General features: G+C 35.6%; 1 protein-coding gene across 3 annotated transcripts in view; it reads right to left on the reverse strand.

Annotated features, from left to right (window-relative positions):
• SERPINI1 (serpin family I member 1) overlaps positions 1–20,301 on the reverse strand; it is an 85,542-nt gene that overhangs the window by 6,689 nt on the left and 58,552 nt on the right. For all 3 annotated transcript variants that reach the window (XM_008983513.5, XM_002759410.6, XM_008983514.5), the window contains exons 4-6: positions 18,627–18,821; positions 16,613–16,817; positions 7,010–7,107 (exon numbers count right to left, since the gene is read on the reverse strand). In XM_008983513.5, coding sequence (XP_008981761.2) covers positions 7,010–7,107; positions 16,613–16,817; positions 18,627–18,821 — 498 coding nt within the window. The remainder of the gene's footprint in view (positions 1–7,009; positions 7,108–16,612; positions 16,818–18,626; positions 18,822–20,301) is intronic.

A 20,301-nucleotide genomic window follows, 5' to 3' on the forward strand; every position in this document is an offset into this window, starting at 1 on the left:
CTCCAAGCAGAGGATTGTATTTGTAAAGTGTGAGAAGTTTTACATCCCCAGTGGGGATGTCTTGAAGGGCCAGTTGGAGCTTGAGCTATGAGGAGGTTGGGGAGTAGGAGAGGACGTAATTTCAAGAGCTTCGATGATGATGGCAGAGAGCCTGGACTTTATCCAGAAGTAATGGGACACAGTGCTTTAATTTCAGAAGATAGCTGTGGCAGCTGCTGTGAAGGGTGAATCAGAAAAGCAAACAGCTGGGGCAGGAAGATGAAGTCTGTTAGCTTTTGCAATAATCCAGGCAAGAAAGTAGGAGAAGAATTGGAATTATGGCTATGAGAGAGAAATAGAGCCTTGTTGGTTTACAGGTGCGAGGAGAAAGAGAAAAAACAAGGTTGGGGGTAAAAATAGGTCCAGCATAAATCAACAGCACTTGAGTCTAACCTGAATATGACTTTTGGTGTGTCTTCTTAATTCCTTTATTTTATTGGCTCCTTCATTAAAGCTTGTACTTGATGCTGAAGGATTTAGCACTCTCTTTCTCCTTCTCCTTACACCTTCCAAGAGGATTATCTATTAATCCAAATGCTGACACTCACTCATTTCCATTACAAAAATAGTTCTTCCCTATAACAGGATCCTCACTGCAAGCAGATGAGCATTTTAAATAGAGCCTGAGAAGAAAATGATTCTCAGCAGTTTCTATATTCCATGTTTATTGTATGAGCCTTTACTGTATTTTATCTTAGTGGAATTTACCAACTAAAGCAATGGACATCAAATTGAGATAAAAAATAAATGTAATAAATGCTGAGCATCTCATTTTATTCACTTCCTTGTTCAGTGGGCACTAAGCAGAAAGCCCAGTGCTGGGCACTACGGAAACATGTGTAATAATCTTGGTGGGTTTAAATTCTGGCAGGGGATATTAGACACATAAATAACAATAATATGAGATAAAATGAGATACGTGCCATAAAGAAAAGCACAAGATATCACAAATTTAAGATGAATGATTATTTCTGGTTGGGGTAGTCATGATGCCTTGATGAAATTGGGGATATTTAAGCTGAGGTTCAGTGCAGTAGATTTTTCTTGTGGAAGAGACTTCACAAAGGCAGAGAGCTGGGGACAGGTGAGACACAGAGTGAGTGTTTCATTTGGCTGAGGCGGGAGTTGTGTATATGGAATCGGCCAGAGTGAATCCTGGTCTCAATGCCCTGCTGAGCAGTGGATGAGGCACAGCCGACTGAAGGCTGGCTTTGAACAGGAACTGGAATGATCTGAGAGTGCGTTTTTAAGGCGATTAATCTTGGCAGTGTTAGGTAAAACAGATTAGATTGGAGAGAGATTGGAAACCGTTTAGAAGGCTATTGAAATAGTCTATGGCAGCAGTAATGAGAGTCTGAAATAAGAGTGGGTGCCATGGAATAAAAAATGAGAGTGGACCTGAGAGGTCTTAGCAAAAGATCTCAACACTCTGCTTTTCCAGAAGCAAGAGAAAGCAAAGCAGGTTTTATTTTTCCCCACTGCTAAATCACATATGCTATTTTTGAAGAAAGCTACAATTTTTATCACATAATTTAAGAAAGTAATAGTATAACAATAGTATCGAATTATTCTCTGGGTGATTTCAAATTAATTATTTCTACTATTAGTGACTTTTTTTTTTTAGAAACAAGGTTAATTATATTGCCCAGGCTGGTTTTGAACTCCTGAACTATCCTGCCTAGGCCTCCTAAAGTGCTGGAATTATAGGCATGAGCCACTGCACCTGGCCTACTAATGATTTTTTAAAGTTTTTTCTAACTTTTAAGTAAGAATTTTAATTTAAAAAGCAATACATATACAAGGTATAATTCCAAACACTGTAGTGCCTATGAAATGAAAATTCCTCTTACATCTAAAGCCTCTGTCCCCTATTCCAGAGGCAGCTTGCTGTTATCACTTTCTAAGATAGTGTTCAAAAATTTCCTAGGCATTTAAAAGCATATATATATATATATATACACACACACACACACACATACATACACACATATATTGTTCTCTACCTTTACATTTCCCTTCTATTTCTATTTTTTTTTTAGCAATTTCATATGCTTGACTCCTCTGTCTTTTAACCCAATATGTTCCCATTCTGCCTTTTAATTTTTTTTTCTTCTCTGCTTCCACATATTTTCTCCAGTAAGGATTTCTCAGCCTTTTCACTATTGACATTTTGGGCTGGATAATCCTTGTTGTGGAGGAGCTCTCCTGGGCATTGCAGATGTTAGGAAGAATCCCTGGCCTCTGCTCATCAGAGATCAGTAGCATTCCACAGTTTAGACAACCAACTTTCTTTGCCCAGATCCAAAATCTGGGCAAAGAAAAATCTGGAAAGAATTCTGCATTCTAGATGCCATTAAAAACACTGATGTTTCATGGAAGGAGATCAAAATATCAAAATTAACAGGAGTCTGGAGGAAGTTGATTCTGACTTCTATGACTGACAGTTTCAAAATTTCAGTGAAGGAGGTGGGTAGAAACAGCAAGAGAACCTGAATTAGAGGTGAACCCTGAAGATGTGACTGGATTGCTGCTATCTCATGGTCAAATTTAAATGGATGGGGAGTTGCTTCTTATGGATAAATCAAGTGGTTTCTTGAGATGAGATCTAGCCCTAGTGAAGATGTCTGAACATTGTTGAAATGACAACAAAGGACTTAAACTATTTCAGAAATTTAGTTGATAAAGCAGTGAGAGGGTTTGAGAAGACTGACTCCAATTTCAAAAGAAGTTGTACTGTGGGTAAAATGCTACCAAACAGCATTGAACGATACAAGAAATCTTTCATGAAAAGAAGAGTTCATGTCCTTTGTAGGGACTTGGATGCGGCAAACTTCACTGTTACGGTTTCTTTAAGAAACTGCTACAGCCACTCCATCCTTCAGCAAACACCACCCTGATCCATTAGAAACCATCAATATCAAGGCAAGATTCCCCACCAACAAAAACCTTATGATTCGTTGAAGGCTCAGATGATTATTAGCATTTTTCATCAATAAAGTATTTTTACATTAAGACACATTCCTTACTTTTTTAGACATAATCTCTTTGTACCTTTAAAAGGCTACAGCATAATATAAACATAACTTTTATATGCACTGTGAAACAAAAAATTCATGTGACTCATTTTATTGCAATATTCACTGTAGTGCAATGCTTTGAAGCCAAACCCCTACTATATTGAGGTAAGCCTTCATATATCCTAAACACCATGAGATTCTCATTAAAGTAGAAACCAAATGGATACAAATGTTTTTCCTGGGTATACATGCAGGATACTAAGAGTCACAGACACTAATCATCAAGGTTATCATGTTATTTGGAGAGGAAAAAATCTAGACATATGATAGAAAACATATATGAGGCCAATAAACATATGAAAAAAATGCTCATCATCACTGGCCATTAGAGAAATGCAAATCAAAACCACATTAAAATATCATCTCATGCCAGTTAGAATGGTGATCATTAAAAAATCTGGAGATAACAGATGCTGGAGAGGATGTGGAGAAACAGGAACACTTTTACACTGCTGGTGGGAGTGTAAATTAGTTCAACCATTGTGGAAGACAGTGTGGTGTTTTCTCAAGGATCTAGAAATAGAAATTCCATTTGACCCAGCAATCCCATTACTGGGCATATACCCAAAGAACTATAAATCGTTCTACTATGAAGACACATGCACTCATATGTTCACTGCAACCCTGTGTACAATAGCAAAAACCTGGAACCAACCCAAATGTCCGTCAATGATAGACTGGACAAAGAAAATGTGGTACATATACACCATGGAATACTATGCAGCCATACAAAATGATGAGTTCATGTCCTTTGTAGGGACTTGGATGAATCTGGAAACCACCATTCTCAGCAAACTGACACAAGAACAGAAAGCCAAACACTGCATGTTCTCACTCATAGGTGGGTGTTGAACAATGAGAACAGGTGGACTCAGGGAGAGGAGCATCACACACTGGGGGCAGTTGTGGGGTAGGGGAGAGACAGTGGTGGGTGGGGAGGGAGGGGAGGATGGGGAGGGATAACATAGGGAGAAATGCCAGATATAGTATGCACCTAAAGTTAAATAAATAAATTTAAAAAAATAAAAATGAAAAAAAGATACCAACTTTACAAAGCAGAGCATACATATGGTGCTCAAATAAATGATGAAGAGATAAATGTTATTGAATTTAGAGGAAATAAGGAGACAAGTTTTATAATTATAACAATAGTTTTTGAATGAATGATTCATAAATTAATGTGTGTGTGCATGCCATGGGGAATGTAAGGATATATTGGTTAGGGTGGATGGCAAGCAGGAGTTGCCAAGACTCCAGCAAAACTAATAATGTAATAATCAAAGAATTCCCACTGAAAGACTGGGAAGTTTGCTCTAGATCTTTCAAGTGATCCTGAAAACCTAAATGGGGCGGTATTTGAGAGCGGCGAATCCTGGAAGTCTTATATATGTTTAAGGGGGCAAGTGGTCCTTAGACCATATGTAATGTGGGTCCAAAGAAACCTCTTGTCTTCTTCCCCTCATCCTTTTTACCCTTCAGTGAACAATTGCTGTGTACCAACTATATGTTAGTTCTTTACAAGGTACCAGGAATGCAACTGTGAGTAGGACAGAGAGAAGGATTCAATTCTTATGGAGGTTTTGATTGAACAAACAGATACTTAGCATATAGAGTGTATTAATTCTCTGGAAGATTCTAGTGTTATTTCAAATCTCCGAACCATCTGTATTCATAAGGCATATTTATGGTCTATTGTCTCTGTGTATAGTAAAGGCAATTAAATATTACCTTATAAACCTTCCAAATATGTTAGAAATTATAAGCTACACTGACCACAATGATTGATTTGCCACTGCACTGCTACTCCCTCAGGACTGAGAGGCAGCAGATATTCTATCTGTTTGAAATAACTGCTTAGATGTTTGGGTGAGACAGTGAGGAATCACTAATCAAACTGAAAATAGAGCCACGTTAAGAAAGCAGAATGTAAATATCCAGTTGGAATTTGGCCAGTGTGGTAAGACAGATTCTCTCAGTTCCTAAAGAAGAGAGAATCACAATGTTAAACTATGCAAAGCTTCACCCGTGAATATATTTCTGACTCAGGTGCAGATACTACATTATTTTTTGAGTCTCTACCAGTCCTACATTCTTGATAACCCCATTGAAGAGTGCAGAGCCCTAGGAGCTTGGATATAAGCCATGAAAACATTTACTCAGGGAAAGCTCATTTCTCTTATGTGGACAGGAACATTTATATAGTAGACATTTAGAAAAGCTCTATTAGTGTTTAGGGCTGTAAGCTCTCTGAACAAGGGCTGGAAGTTGTACCAAATACGTTAGTATCAACTCATTGCTAAAGCTGAGTGCTGTTTAGAAAACAACATGCTCAATCCTAAATCTGGGAGGAAAAGGCTTTTTTGATCACAGACTCCTTGAGAATTTCTTGAAAGCTATAAGTGTGCCCCCCCCACATACTAACTTTCTCTCTCCCACACCTACATGTATATGTGCACATACATTGTGTGTACATATTATATGCAATTTCAAGGGTGGCAGGGCATCAGCTTCTATGGAAGACTGAATTCTTCCATAGAATTCAATCTATGGACCCTCACACTCCATGTGTAGAAGCTAAGGTTGGGTCAGCTTGATTTTCTATAGGCTGCTGCTTCAGGATAAGAAAATGAAATTCTCTCCTTTAACAGATGAACTGCTAAGGAATCTTCCATCATTCTCAGTGCTATTTGGAAATCTGGATTAAATAATTTGCATATAAAGAGGCCTTACATGTTGAGTTTCTTTTATCTTAATATATATCTATCTTATCAGAAAACAGATTGTATTTTATTTTCTCGTTTCTAAGGAAATGATAAAAATCATCATTATGTAACTTATTCACTCAGCCTTAAGCTCATTGTTGCCTTTTTCTGATGGCAAATTTCATGGGGTTAACTACTTAAAAATACTTCTAAAAGTATTTTACAAATTATAAATGCTTTAACATTAATATTTTGTGATTTTTTTTACTCTGAAAAAATTAGGGTATTTGAATCAAATAAATCAATTGGATTTTTTTCTTGCAATATTTAAAATAAATTACTAGAGACTCCAATGTGCCAGGTATACTTTGAAGTTACTTCTTTAAAACAACTGTTTATTTATTTTTTATTTTTATTTTTGAGACAGTTTCACTGTTATTACCCAGGTTGGAGTGCAATGGCGCAATCTCAGATCATTGCAACTTCTGCCTCCTGGGTTCAAGTGATTCTTCTGCCTCAGCATCCTGAGTTGCTAGGGTAACAGGCACCGCTACCATGTACTGCTAATTTTTTGTATTTTTAGTAGAGACAGAGTTTCACCATGTTGACCAGGCTGGCCTTAAAATCCTGACCTCAGGTGATCCACTCACCTAAGCCTCTTAAAGTGCTGGGATTGGGATTACAGGCATGAGCTACCATGCCAGCCTACTGTTTTTTTTTTTTTTTAATCAAAGGATTAGAACATGTTTATATCATCTCACTGGGTATTCTTTATTTTTTAAAAGGACCTTTGGTCTAGCTCCACAGCAGGCACGTATTTTTCTTGTCTTCTTTCTTTCTTACATGATTTACTACAATGGGACGTATTGAGATAGTCAATCAAAACATTTATTGATTATCTACAAGGCATTATGTCAGATGGGATGGGGAATCCAAAGTTGTATAAGACAGGTCTCCCAGAGAATATAATCTGTTATCAAAGATAAGACATGAACCAGATAATATAAACTTAATATTATGACTATATTTATAGTTTTACCTGTAGAGGTTAAATATTTCATGCTAGATTTATTTGGCAAGTGGTAACTTCATTTCACCTCAGAACTCCATACTAAATAGAGGATTTAACATCATTATTTAAAAAAACCTCTGATGGAATAACAGTTTTGAAAATTTGTGTTTATTTCTTACCAGACAGGCCTGTCAAATTTGCATCTTTGATAAAAATTTCAGTTATTCCAAGAGCCTTCAAAACATCTTTTAAATCAATTTCCTGTTCTACTGTGAACCTGGAAAATACACAGGGAGAAAAATATTTAGTTACAGCGTATTGTTACCTGGAACAAGAACAAAGTGTTATATATGTGGATGTTTAAAGTCTGCTTTATGGAGAGTAAATTATGCTAAAACTGGCTTTTGAACTGCAGCTAGTATCTGATTGAACATGAAAAATAGGTGGCATCAAAGAGAATGATGTAACAAAATGGAATTTAAACTTATAAGTAGGAAAATAAGTGATACAGACACAAAATTGTTATATATAGTACAATAAATGATTTTTGAGATCAAGTATCATTACCATATGATTACTTAGTATCATAGTACTGAGTAAAACTTGTAATTGTGTAGCTTTCAAAATCCTTTGACCTAGTAGTTATATATTTATTATTGTGTTTAAGCTGGAGATGACTAATCACACATTTACCTTGGCTATTTCATTCTCTTCTTAGTATCCTGGTCAATTTAATTTCCTTACCCTCCACCAATCTATGACTCCCACCCTCATCAATACCATGGACAAGGTTAAATTAGAGCCAAATTCTGTTTTACAATGAATGCATTTAGCATTTCAGTTCCCTACAAGTCAGAGAAAGTGAACATAAAACCCACTACATTAAAAAATGTATTTTCATGCTTATAGTGATCTCTAAGACATAAGCCTCTTCTCACAGTATCATTACAAAAAAAACTATTACTCAATGGATAGTGAGTTAAATATTATATCTTAAAAACTATGTGCTTTTACACTGAAGATTTTTTTAAATTTTCAGTTCTGGGATACATGTGCAGAACATGCAGGCTTGTTACATAGGTATACATGGGCCATGGTGATTTGCTGCACCTATCAATCCATCATCTAGGTTTTAAGCCCTGCATGCTTTAGGTATTTGTCCTAATGCTCTCCCTCCCCTGTCCCCACCTACCCCCAGACAGGCCCCGATGTGTGATGTTCCCCTCCCTGTGTCCAGGGGTTCTCATTGTTCAACTCCCACTTATGAATGAGAACATGAGGTGTTTGTCTTTCTGTTCCTGTGTTAGTTTGCTGAGGATGATGATTTTCAGCTTCATCCATGTCCCTACAAAGGACATGAATTCATTCTTTTTTAGGGCTTCATGGTATCCCATTGTATATATATGCCACATTTCCTTTATCCAGTCTGTCATTGATGGGCATTTGAGTTGGTTCCAAGTCTTTGCTATTGTGAATAGTGCTGCAATAAACATACGTGTGCATGTGTCTTTATAATAGAATGGTTTATAATCCTTTGGGTATATACCTAGTAATGGAATTGCTGGGTCAAATGGTATTTCAGGTTCTAGAAAGCAGCATGGAACTCTAAAACAGATATAATGGAACAGAACAGAGACCTCAGACATAACACCACACATCTACAACCATCTGATCTTCGACAATCTGACAAAAAAGAAAGGATTCTCTATTTAATGAATGATGCTGGGAAAACTGGCTAGCCATATGCAGAAAACCGAAACTAGACCTCTTTCTTACACCTTAAACAAAAATTAACTCAGGATGTATTAAAAATTTAAATGTAAAACCCAAAACCATAAAAACCTTAGAATAAAACCTAGGCAATACCATTCAGGACATAGGCACAGGCAAAGACTTCGTGACTAAAACATCAAAAGCAATGGCAACAAAAGCCAATTGACAAATGGGACCTAATTAAACTAAAGAGCTTCTGCACAGCAAAAGAAACTATCATCAGAGTGAACAGGCAACCTACAGAATTTGGGAGAAATATTTTGCAACTTATCCATCTGACAAAGAGCGAATACCCAGAAGCTACAAGGAACTTAAACAAATTTACAAGAAAAACACAAAAACCCCATCAAAAAGTGGGCAAAGGATATGAACAGACATTTCTCAAAAGAAGACATTTGTACAACCAACAAACCTATGAAGAAAAGCTTATCATCACTGGTCATTACAGAAATGCAAATCAAAACCACAAGGAGATGCCATCTCAAGCCAGTCGGAATGGAGATTATTAAAGTCAGGAAACAACAGGTGCTGGCAGGCTGTGGAGAAATAGGAACGCTTTTACACTGTTGGTGGGAGTGTCAATTAGTACACTTCAGAGGTTTTTTTTTAAACCAAAAAATCATGTTTTTTTTATTGTTTTAATTGACCTTATGAATTATTATACATAAGTGTGTGTAACTTTTGAAAAAAGAAATGAAACATTATCTTAAAACAAAAGGAAAATAAGTATAGGGATCATAAACAATATTAAATTAAAAAACAGTTTCCACAGCAAGCCAGATTGGTCCTAATATGGACTTTCCCCAAAACAAATGAATTGTATCACCAAACTTTCTTGTGCAAGATATTGATCAAACATGTCTGCATCAAGTAATACATCTGTGTGTGTGTGAGATGGGGTTTCACTCTGTCCCCCATGCTGTAGTGCAGTGCCATGATCATGCCTCACTGAAGCCTCAAACCCCCAGGCTCAAACAATTCTTCCACCTCAGCCTCCCATGTAGCTGGAACTACAGGTGCACACCACAGCACCCGGTTATTACTTTTTATTTTTAATTTGTTTCTGTAGGTGTGGGTCTCGCTTTGTTGCTGAGGCTGATCTCAAAATTCTGGTCTCAAGCGATCTTCCAGCCTCAGCCTCCTGAGCAGCTTACAGACATTAGTGATGAAACGCTAGCTAGTCAGGTCATTATGAGTGACTGATCCAAGTAAACTTCGGCAAGTTTCTTAATTTCTGAGGCTCAGTTTTGGCACAGGTAAAATGGCAATAATAATATGTGTTTTATAGTATTGATGGAATGATTAAACAACGTTAGCTCTTAGGATGGTGCTAGCATCGTGTTAGATCTTAGGATGGGCATGCAATGAGGAGTACATACCATGAATGCCATTTATTATATTGCAGTTATGTATAACATGTCACATTACTATAGATGTTAAGGTGTTGTAAGTTTGCATTCTAGTAGTAATTGGTGCAATTTGATTAAGTAGCTATATTAATCCCTGCCACCTTAAGTGTAAATTAGTCAAATCTATTGTCTTATTTATTCTAATATTTGCAATATCTAGCGTAAGAACAAACCACAAAAGTTGAAGTGAAATAAGATCTAGATGTTTGTAAGACTTTTCAAAGTTGAAGATAGGTAGTAAATAATCTCCACTTGTCCATTTCTTGACTTTTTAAAATCAAACTTCTGAAAAATAGCAATGATTTCTTTCTTTCCTCTTTATATAGACTAATATTAATATAAACAATCATTATCATCTCCCATATATTGAGTGCTTACTATGTTTCAGGCTCTATGCAAATACTTTTATGGATAATATCTTACTTAATCATTTCTATGAGGCTCTCAAACAACCCTGTGAGATAAGTGTCATTATCTCTGGTTGCAGAAGGATAAACTGAAGCTTAAAAGAGCTAAGCAACAAGGAACTTTCTCTAATCACACAGATAATAGGTGGTAGAATAAGGATATGAACAGAGGTCTTTCTGACAGCAAATCCTCCCATCACTAATCCCTATAATTCCAATAATGACTTTTGAAAATAAAACAACATTAAAGGTAGATTTTACATTTCATGAAATACAAAAATTAAAAGCCATGACACTGCTCTTATAAAGCCAAAGGAGATGCCTGTTTTAATAAAGGCATACAATGTAATTTCTGCATTTGGAACTTTCTACCTGAATAAATTGAAGAGGCATATGGAGGGCAGAGATTTGAAGACCTGCAGAGCAAGTGTTAGAAAATAACAAATATATCCTAGGTAGGAAATTATAACATGTATAAACAATTAAAAAGCCCATCATTCCCTTTGTAGAAAAATCTAGTGAAAAGCACTCATGTTAAAAAACAAAATCAGGGTTGGGTGCAGTGGTTGATACCTATAATCCCAGCACTTTGGGAGGCTGAGGCAGGTGGATCACCTGAGGTCAGGAGTTCGAGACCAGCCTGGCCAATATGGCGAAACCGCATCACTACTAAAAATACAAAAAGCTGGGCGTGGGGGCACATGCCTGTAATCCCAGCTACTTGGGAGGCTGAGGCAGGAGAATGGCTTTTGAACCTGTGAGGTGGAGGTTGCAGTGAGCCAAGATCATGCCATTGCACTCCAGCCTGGGCGACAGAGTGAGATTCATCTAAAAAAAAAATCACAGACTTATGTATTGGTTTTCTTTTAGAAACATGAAACTAAAATGCTTTATTAATAGGCAATTATTTCAAAATATCAGGATAGTTTCTGTTACAAAATAGAGAACCACTTCACATCCTTTGATTTCCAACACTCAGATCACAATGACAAATCTGAAACTACAAAAGCCAGAGTAGACAGATACTACATAGAGCGAGGTACATCTGCTTACAAGTATTAAAATTTGATGTTAACTTTAGAAAAATCTTTTTATATCTAAGCTATATCAGTAAAGACTTAAAAGGAAGCATACACGCTGAAGAGGATAAAATTCAAGAGAATCAGGTTTAAAAAATTCAATTTAGAGAGAGGTATAAATAAAGCTACCTATAAGAGTAACACAATGTAAATACCAGGACTTAAAATTTACACTAAACAAATAGCAATAATATTAATAATAGGTAATAATTACATAATGCTTACTCTGTACCAGATTTTATATTTAAGTGCTTTTTGGATATTTTACATAAATATTTTATACATGAAACAAACTATTTTTGCTACCATGGATAAATGGAAGGATCTGGCCATCTTAGTTAAATCTTAGAGATGTACAACTATGTATAAATCTTGTGATATTTCATTGGATTTGGTAATGGGTATAGTAATCTTACCTTTTCTTGAAATGATTCTTACATTTTGGATAAAAATACAGTTTCAATTCAGCATCTAATTTCTGTAGAACTTACTGTGAGGGGGGGAAAATTGCTAAAATGCAAAAGCAATTGCTTCTTCTACATGACCCTCCCCTGCAAATAACCTCCCTTTACCTCTTAAAGACAGCCATTTATTTAATTTTATTATTATTATTTTTAATTGTTTCAACTTTTATTATAGATTCAAGGTGTACATGTGTAGGTTTGTTATATGGGTACATTGCTTATTGTTGAAGTTTGGGATACAAATGATCCTGTCACTCAGATGGTGAGAACAGCACCCAGTAGTTTTTTGACCCTTGCCCCCTTTCCTTCCTCCCTCCACTAGTCATCTCCAGCGTCTATCGTTGCCATCTGCATGTCCATGAGTACTCCATGTTTAGCTCACACTTACGAGTTAGAAAACACAGTATTTGGTTTTTCGAGGACAGCATTTTAAAGCTGTTTGTATAAATTCTAGCAAAATAGAAAGTAAAAGTACCTGTCGAGCAGAACAAGAATGTGGTCAAATTATAGAAATACAAGCTGCATTTTCAGAATAATATCTCTCTGTGATAAAACTATGTAAACTATTAAAACGGACACTTTAGTAAACATAGAATATAGCTACTAAAAACATGTTTACCTTTGCTAAAAATGGATCACATAAATCACTACCATCATCAAACATTTAGTGGATCCTAATGCTGTAAAATGGAGAAGGTGGAGAGTTTCACATTGATTAATATAATATATAAGTATTTGAAAACAGCCCAGTCTGTTAAAAGGGGAATCCAGAGTTATCTTATTTTGCTATTTAGCTTCCCTATCTATGCATTTGCCATGTACAGGGAGAATTAATACAACTCCTGGAAAAATTGATACATGATAATTTCCTGTACCTAGATTAGTACAGAGATTAATATGAGCAAGAGAGCCAAACTATTTCATAATTGAAGAGTATCTCTTAGAAAATGAAAATTTAATTCTACTGCCACATTCAATTTCTCAGTGGAAAGGACCTGGAGGTGACATTTTCTAGTGAAATATGGTTCAATTAGTATGTATAATATTTAGTAAGCATTCATTTAGAATTCCGTTAAAATACGCCTAAGTAACTTTGCATCCTCACAGAATTGAAGCATTTGGAACCATTGCACTTAATTCATGGATTTAACAAGAGAAGCATTAACACTGTACTGAAATTTTCATTTTATCCAAAGGAACTCCTCATAAAATGAAAATACTAAATTGATTGTGAAAGGTCACTAGATGAGGGTTAACATGCACTGAATGTTTTCCAAGTTTAGACCAGATTTACATAGGAATTTAAATTTAATTATTAATGTTCAAAATTCAATTGTTCTTTGGAATTAAGATACAGTGTTTACATATTGAGTATATAAATGTCACTTATATATAAAAAAAGCTCTTGGCTTTATTTGGTAGGTATTTATTGACCACTTTTCCTTAAGAATAGACTTATGGAACATTTCTACATATATGTATTGTCATGGAAATTATGCATATTAAATATCTTAGCCAAAAAGAAAAAAAAAATCAACTATTTGGGTTGTGATTGCCCTGACTTTTATATGCAGACAAGAAAATATGTGACTAAATATAGCCATATGCAGAAAACTGAAACTTACACCTTATTAAAAAAATTCAGGCTGGGTGCAGTGGCTCACGCCTGTAATCCCAGCACTTTGGGAGGCCGAGGCAGGTGTATCACGAGGTCAAGAGATCGAGACCATCCTGGTCAACATGGTGAAACCTCTCTACTAAAAATACAAAAAATTAGCCAGGCATGGTGGCACGTGCCTGTAATCCCAGCTACTCAGGAGGCTGAGGCAGGAGAATTGCCTGAACCCAGGAGGCGGAGGTTGCCGTGAGCCGAGATCGTGCCATTGCACTCCAGCCTGGGTAACAAGAGCGAAACTCCGTCTTAAAAAAAAAAAAAAAAAAAAACTCAAGATGGATTAAAGATTTTAAAGTAAAACTAAAAACTATAAAACCCTAGAAAAAAATCTAGGAAGCACTATTGAGGACATGGACAAAAACGATTTCATGACACGATTTCATGACAAAAACATTAAAAGCAATTGCAACAAAAGCAAAACTTAACAAATGGGATTTTATTAAATTACAGAGCTTCTGCACAGCAAAAGAAACTATCATCAGAGTGAACAGGCAACCTACAGAATGGGAGAAAAATTTTACAATCTAATAAATCCGTTTGATAAAGGTCTAATATCCAGAATCTACAAGGAAATTAAACAGATTTACAAGAAAAAAAATCCCATTAAAAAGTAGGCAAAAAGACATGAACAGACACTTCTCAAAATAAGACATTTATGTGGCCAACAAACATAAAAAGAAGCTCAACATCACTGATCATCTGAGAAATGCAAATCAAAACCACAGTGAGATACCATCTCACGCCAGTCAGAATGGCGATTATTAAAAAGTCAAGAAACAGCAGATGTTGGCAAGGCTGTGAAGAAATAGAAACCCTTTTACACTGTTGATGGTATGTAAATTAGTTCAACCATTGTGGAAGAGAGGGTGGAGATTTCTCAAAGACCTAAAACCAGAAACACCATTTGACCCAGCAATCCCATTACTGGGTATACAACCAAAGGAATCATTCTATTATAAAGACACAAGCACGCATATGTCCAGTGGAGCAGTATTCACAATATCAAAGACATGGAATCAGTCCAAATGCCCATAAATTACACACCAGATAAAGAAAATATTGTACATATATACCATGGAATACTATGCAGCCATAAAAAGAAACGAGATCAGGTCATTTGCAAGGACATAGATGGAGCTGGGAGCTATTATCCTCAGCAAACTAACACAGGAACAGAAAACCAAACACTGCATGTTCTCATTATAAGTGGGAGCTGAACAGTGAGAATGAAAGGACACAGGGAAGGGAACAACACACACTGGGGCCTGCCGGGGGTTGAGGGGAGGGAGCACAATGGGATAAATAGCTAGTGGATGCAAGGCTTAATACTTAGGTAATGAGTTGACAGGTGCAGCAAACCACCATGGCACATGTTTACCTATGTAACAAACCTGTACATCCTGCACATTTAACCTAGAACTTAAAATAAAAATTTTAAAAAAGAAAATATATGGCAACATATTATTTATGGTTATATATTATGAATATATATGACATAATAAATTATGACAATATTACATATTATGAATATATTATAAAACACAATTTTACAGGCAAAAATTCTGCAGTTCCAAATAGATCTCCTTCACCAACATAAGCAAACTATCAGCTAAGTGTTTAGAAACATTGATATTTACATAAAATATAACCCTTAAATGATAATTCCTAAAATTAGAATAAATACGAATGGGTTAATCAGTTATTAGTAATTCATCTTTAATATTAATATTTACCACTTTAATGCTCCCAGTTTAATTAATCATATTTGAACAATTTTCTTAATATGGAATGAGTTTTAACTGTACTTCTACATACCTATATACATATATATTTAATCTGGTTTTATTGATATGTCTTGTTTTCTAGAGTAAAATTTATATAGTATGTTAATAAACATGTTCTACCAGTTTACTGGCCTAGCTTTCCTACTAAGTTTTAAGGTATTCAGGGATAGAATACACATTTTCAGTTCAGTTTCATTTTGCAAACACTTAATATGTTCTTTTTATAAGAAAGATAACTGGTTCTACCCTAGAAAAACTGAAGAAAACTAGCTGTACAAAAACATAATGTTATTATGACATGGTAACAAGTAATAACAGAAAGGTGTATAAGTGAAGCAAAAGTCAGGGTCACTTGCTCCTTGTTAGTTAATGGGAGGCTTCCGAGAAGAACTGGTTCTAGAGGTATACCTTGAAGGCTAAGTAACACTACCTTGGGAAAGAAATATGAGGAGGGCATTTTAGGCAAATGCAAGAACATAAATGGAGACTCAGAGACATGAAAATAGCATGATGTATGTGGCATAACCACAAGTACATGGATAGAACCCACTACAACACGCTTGATGTGGCAAGTGACCAGAGATGGGGTTGAGAAGGGAATGGCATTCAGGACATTAAAGGCATTGTGTACATCTTATTCTTTCAGCCACAGGGAGAATTTTGAGCAGAGTTGCATCTTCCTGCTAATTTATGGTTGCATCTCAGTACCTAACACAGTGACTTGTTTGCAGGTCTTCTAGCAATGTCAGAGATGGTTTCCTCTTCAGTTATAATCATCCTTAAGGATTAAATCATCCTTAATGATTAAGTATTAATGAAATACAGAAGACTGTCAATGCAAATGATATTCAGAGTAAAAAGATAGATAAATTTTCTAAGACAAAGACGAGAACATTGAATTATTTCTGAGACTAGGTCTTGATGAATAGCACTGAATGAACCAATAAGTGAGCATGTGTCTATAGGAAGGACTACATGAGTATGAAAGAAATGAATCTGAAAGAATACTAAAAAGAGAAAATCAAAGAAGAAGGAGAAAGAGAAGGAGAAGGAAGGGAAGAAGAACAGGAACAAGAGGAGAGTAGTACAAGAATTACAATTTGAAAGCAGTTCCAAGAGTTTTTCTAGGTCAGATTTTCATTGATAGCCCATTGTCCATGCTGTGGGAGGGGTGACACAGGAGCCTCTCACCTGGGCAAGTACACTTCTACCTTTTGCTTCTTCACAGAGTTTGCCCATTCTTCAATCAGCTGTGCTTTGACTAATGGCTCCAGAGTAGCAAGAGGAACTTCCTGTCGGGACAGCACCAGCATCATGCCTATTTCATCTCCTTCATATGGTATTTCTAGGACTTGGTAGATACCACCAGCTTCATTGGAGCCATCACTAAATTCCCCTAAAAAGGAAAGAAAGGCCATAAAAGACTCATATCAAAGCTTTAAAAAAAAAGCTGGGGAGTGAGGGATGAAAGACCACATTATTTGGTACCGTGTACACTGCTCAGGTACAGGTGCACCAAAATCTCAGAAATCACCACTAAAGAATTTTTCCATGTAACTGAAAACCACATGTTCACCCAAAACTATTGAAATAAAATATAAAAAAAGGAAAAAATAAAAATAAAAAGATTTAAATCTGTTATATATGTTTCCTACCAAATAGTGTATAGAATACAAAGAAATTAAGGCATCTGCTAAAAAGCAGGTTTATTTGAACACAGGTCCTAAAATTCAAATGAATTCATAGCCCTGTATAATTTATTTTATTTTAGAATCCTCAGAATTATTTCACATCTGTAATAACATGCATTCGAGACCTGCTTTTTGTTTTTAAATGAGATTATTCACTACAGCTAAAGTGTAGCATTAGAAACAACGAAAAGTCCTGGTTACAAAAATAAAGCCCTGGCTCTAAGTTGGATGTAAAGCACATTGATCAATATTCACCTGATTTCTAAGAAGAGAAAATTTGACCCTCTGATACCTGGCACTTTATTATAATAAAAACTGCATGTTTTAAAGCAAAGTTTTCAGAGTCAAAATGAAATCAAAGATTCTATAATATTTAGCTATTATATTTGTGAAAATTGATATATCGAAATTCAGTAATTAGGTAAATGAGGTAATTGGCTTTGTTCTCTATGAATGTAGCCAAATTAGCCAAATTAACACACATGTATATATAGTGCCAAAATGAACTATTTATATATATGGTATATATAGTTTTATCTACACATAAAACCTATATATATATAGTTGTAGAGACAGGGTCTTGCTCGGCCACCTAGGCTGGAGTGCAGTAGCAGGATCATAGCTCATTGCAGCCTCGAACTCCTGGGCTCAAGCGATCTTCCTCCCTCATCCTCCCAAGTAGCTAGGACCATAGTACCATCATGCCTAGCTAATTAAAAGCCTATGTATTTTTTGTAGTGACAGGGTCTTGTTGTGTTGCCCACGCTAGACTCAATCCTGCCTTCAAGCAATCCTCTTGCCTCCATCTCCAAAGTACTGGGATTACAGGTATGAGCCATCGCACCTGTCCTGTAATATGCTTTTAAACAGAATAAAACTACTAGTTATAACATATGCTTGGCTAAAAATTACCTTTCTGATTATGACTAACAAATTATTACAAGTCAATGTAGTGGATAAGAAGGACTAGTACCCTAAAGTTCTGAAGAGTCCAATAAAACATCTTAGAAAATTATGCCAAGGAGACTGAATTATATTAAAAATTATAGGCTCTCAATAAATTAAAATATAAACAAACAATTATGTTTGGCCATACATACACAAGTCTAAAATTATTTTTTAAAATTCTTGTATGAGAAGAATGTTTGTAATTTAAAAAGTAGTACAGAGCCCAAATCAAGTGCTTGGTGGAGCATGTGGTTCACGAAGACCCATCCTAAAGCAAATGACTTTTTGGAGTAAATGAGAACATCCTCACACTATGTCAGGTATTTTAAGATGAATAAAGCAACTCTATGGGTGTGATCAACTTATACATTTGAAAATACATTGGAACCCATCAATGAATATAATATTAACTCAGAAGTTAGAGAGTTTTTAAAATGGAGCCAAGGAAACTGAATTGTAGCCCAAATTATATTGACAAGGAGTTTGAGTAATGAATAAATACTTCATGTTTTTCTCAGAAATGTGTTGATATACTACAAGAAGAGAAAAAAGAAAAAATGGCTTACCATAGTAAAATTCTCCTTGTTGATACATCATCGGAATTTGGACTTCACTTTCATCATCTTTAGTGAAAGAAAACGTTCTAGTATTTTCAGGCCTAAACTGTGACTTCCAGTTCCCCTTGAAATAGACAGCATTGATGAGGGCCAGATGAGTGGCAGCATCAAAATCCCTTGGGGATACCAAATCTTTCAACAGATCTATTTTAGAAAAAATGAACAGATTAAAAATTCATGTTAAACTGGAAGATGAAAGGTAACCACAAGATTTTCAAACCACCATCTGACAGAGTGGTCCAGAGAAACTGTACACCAAGTTTATAATGAAAATAAAAAGTCTCTTACTTTCAAAGGGAAAAGAGTTTTACACACACACACACACACACACACACACACACACACACACACATTTAGCAATTAAGGGCATTCAAAAAACCCATATTACCTGAAATAATACTAGTAGCATCTTGATACACAAACTACAGAACCACATGCAATGTAACTTAGACTTAATCTCTTTCTAGTTGCAATGATGCATGTAAAACTCTTAACACAGAATAAGCACTCAATAAATGCTTCTAAATTTATTCTTTTTTTTTTTTTGAGAAACAGTCTCGCCATCCAGGCTGTAGTGCAGTGGTACGTTCTCTGCTCACTGCAAACTCTGCCTCCTGGGTTCAAGTGATTTTCATGCCTCAGCCTCCTGAATAGCTGTGATTATAGGTCTGCTAATTTTTGTATTTTCAGAAGAGACCATGTCTCACCATGTCAGGCAGGCTGGTCAGGAACTCCCAGCCTCAAGTGATCCCGCCCACCTTAGCCTCCCAGAGTGCTGGGATTACAGGCATTGAGCTACCACGCCCAGCCCTAAGTTTATTCTTGAACAAGGTACACGATTAAATGTTATCGATTTCAAATTCTTCCCTGTGTATACTGGACATCATTCTGCCAATATATCATCTGCTCTTGGGTAGGTGAAAACAGATACATGAAAGCCAGTTTACATCATTCATTGGTGTCTATCATCTGAAATACTCCTTTCCAAATCTATTTGAAAAGATATTGGATCTTTGCTGTTTGCTACAAGTGTCAAAAGGAGTTTGAAAACAAACACGTTTTAATAATTGAATCTACTTCATATGGATCATCACCCTTAATTTATTCTTTGAATATTAAAAGCCTAAATTTAAGTTTCTTTTATCATACATGTTAATCTCACAGATAAAAACATAAGATGAAAATTTGCTCTGTATTCTCTCATTTGATTAATCATAGCACTTCTTAAGATAAAAGGTGTCTGCATCTTGGAGATTACGGAATATTGAGTATCTGTTCAGGGATACATTTGTTGTTGTTCCAATGTAAAGTTTAAGATTAACATTATTTGCATAGATTTGAAAATAAACTTCATTTAATGAACAGCTTTAAAAATGTACTTTTAATTTAGTGTCAGTTTTTATACTATGATTTCAATATTTTGCTGGTAAAATTGGAAAATAAAATGCTAAAATATGAAACATTTGGGAACCCTAAATACATTTTAGAAAAATGAAATAGCAATGAAATTTAGAATGAATGCATCTCATTCTAATTCCTCTCCATTTTGGGGGGCTTGAAATAAGCTGCTCTTTTGAAAATTAATCATATACTTTTTTTTTAATTACCAATGAAGGTCTTTGAT

Source organism: Callithrix jacchus, chromosome 17 (genome assembly GCF_049354715.1).
Source record: "Callithrix jacchus isolate 240 chromosome 17, calJac240_pri, whole genome shotgun sequence".
NCBI lineage: Eukaryota > Metazoa > Chordata > Mammalia > Primates > Cebidae > Callithrix > Callithrix jacchus.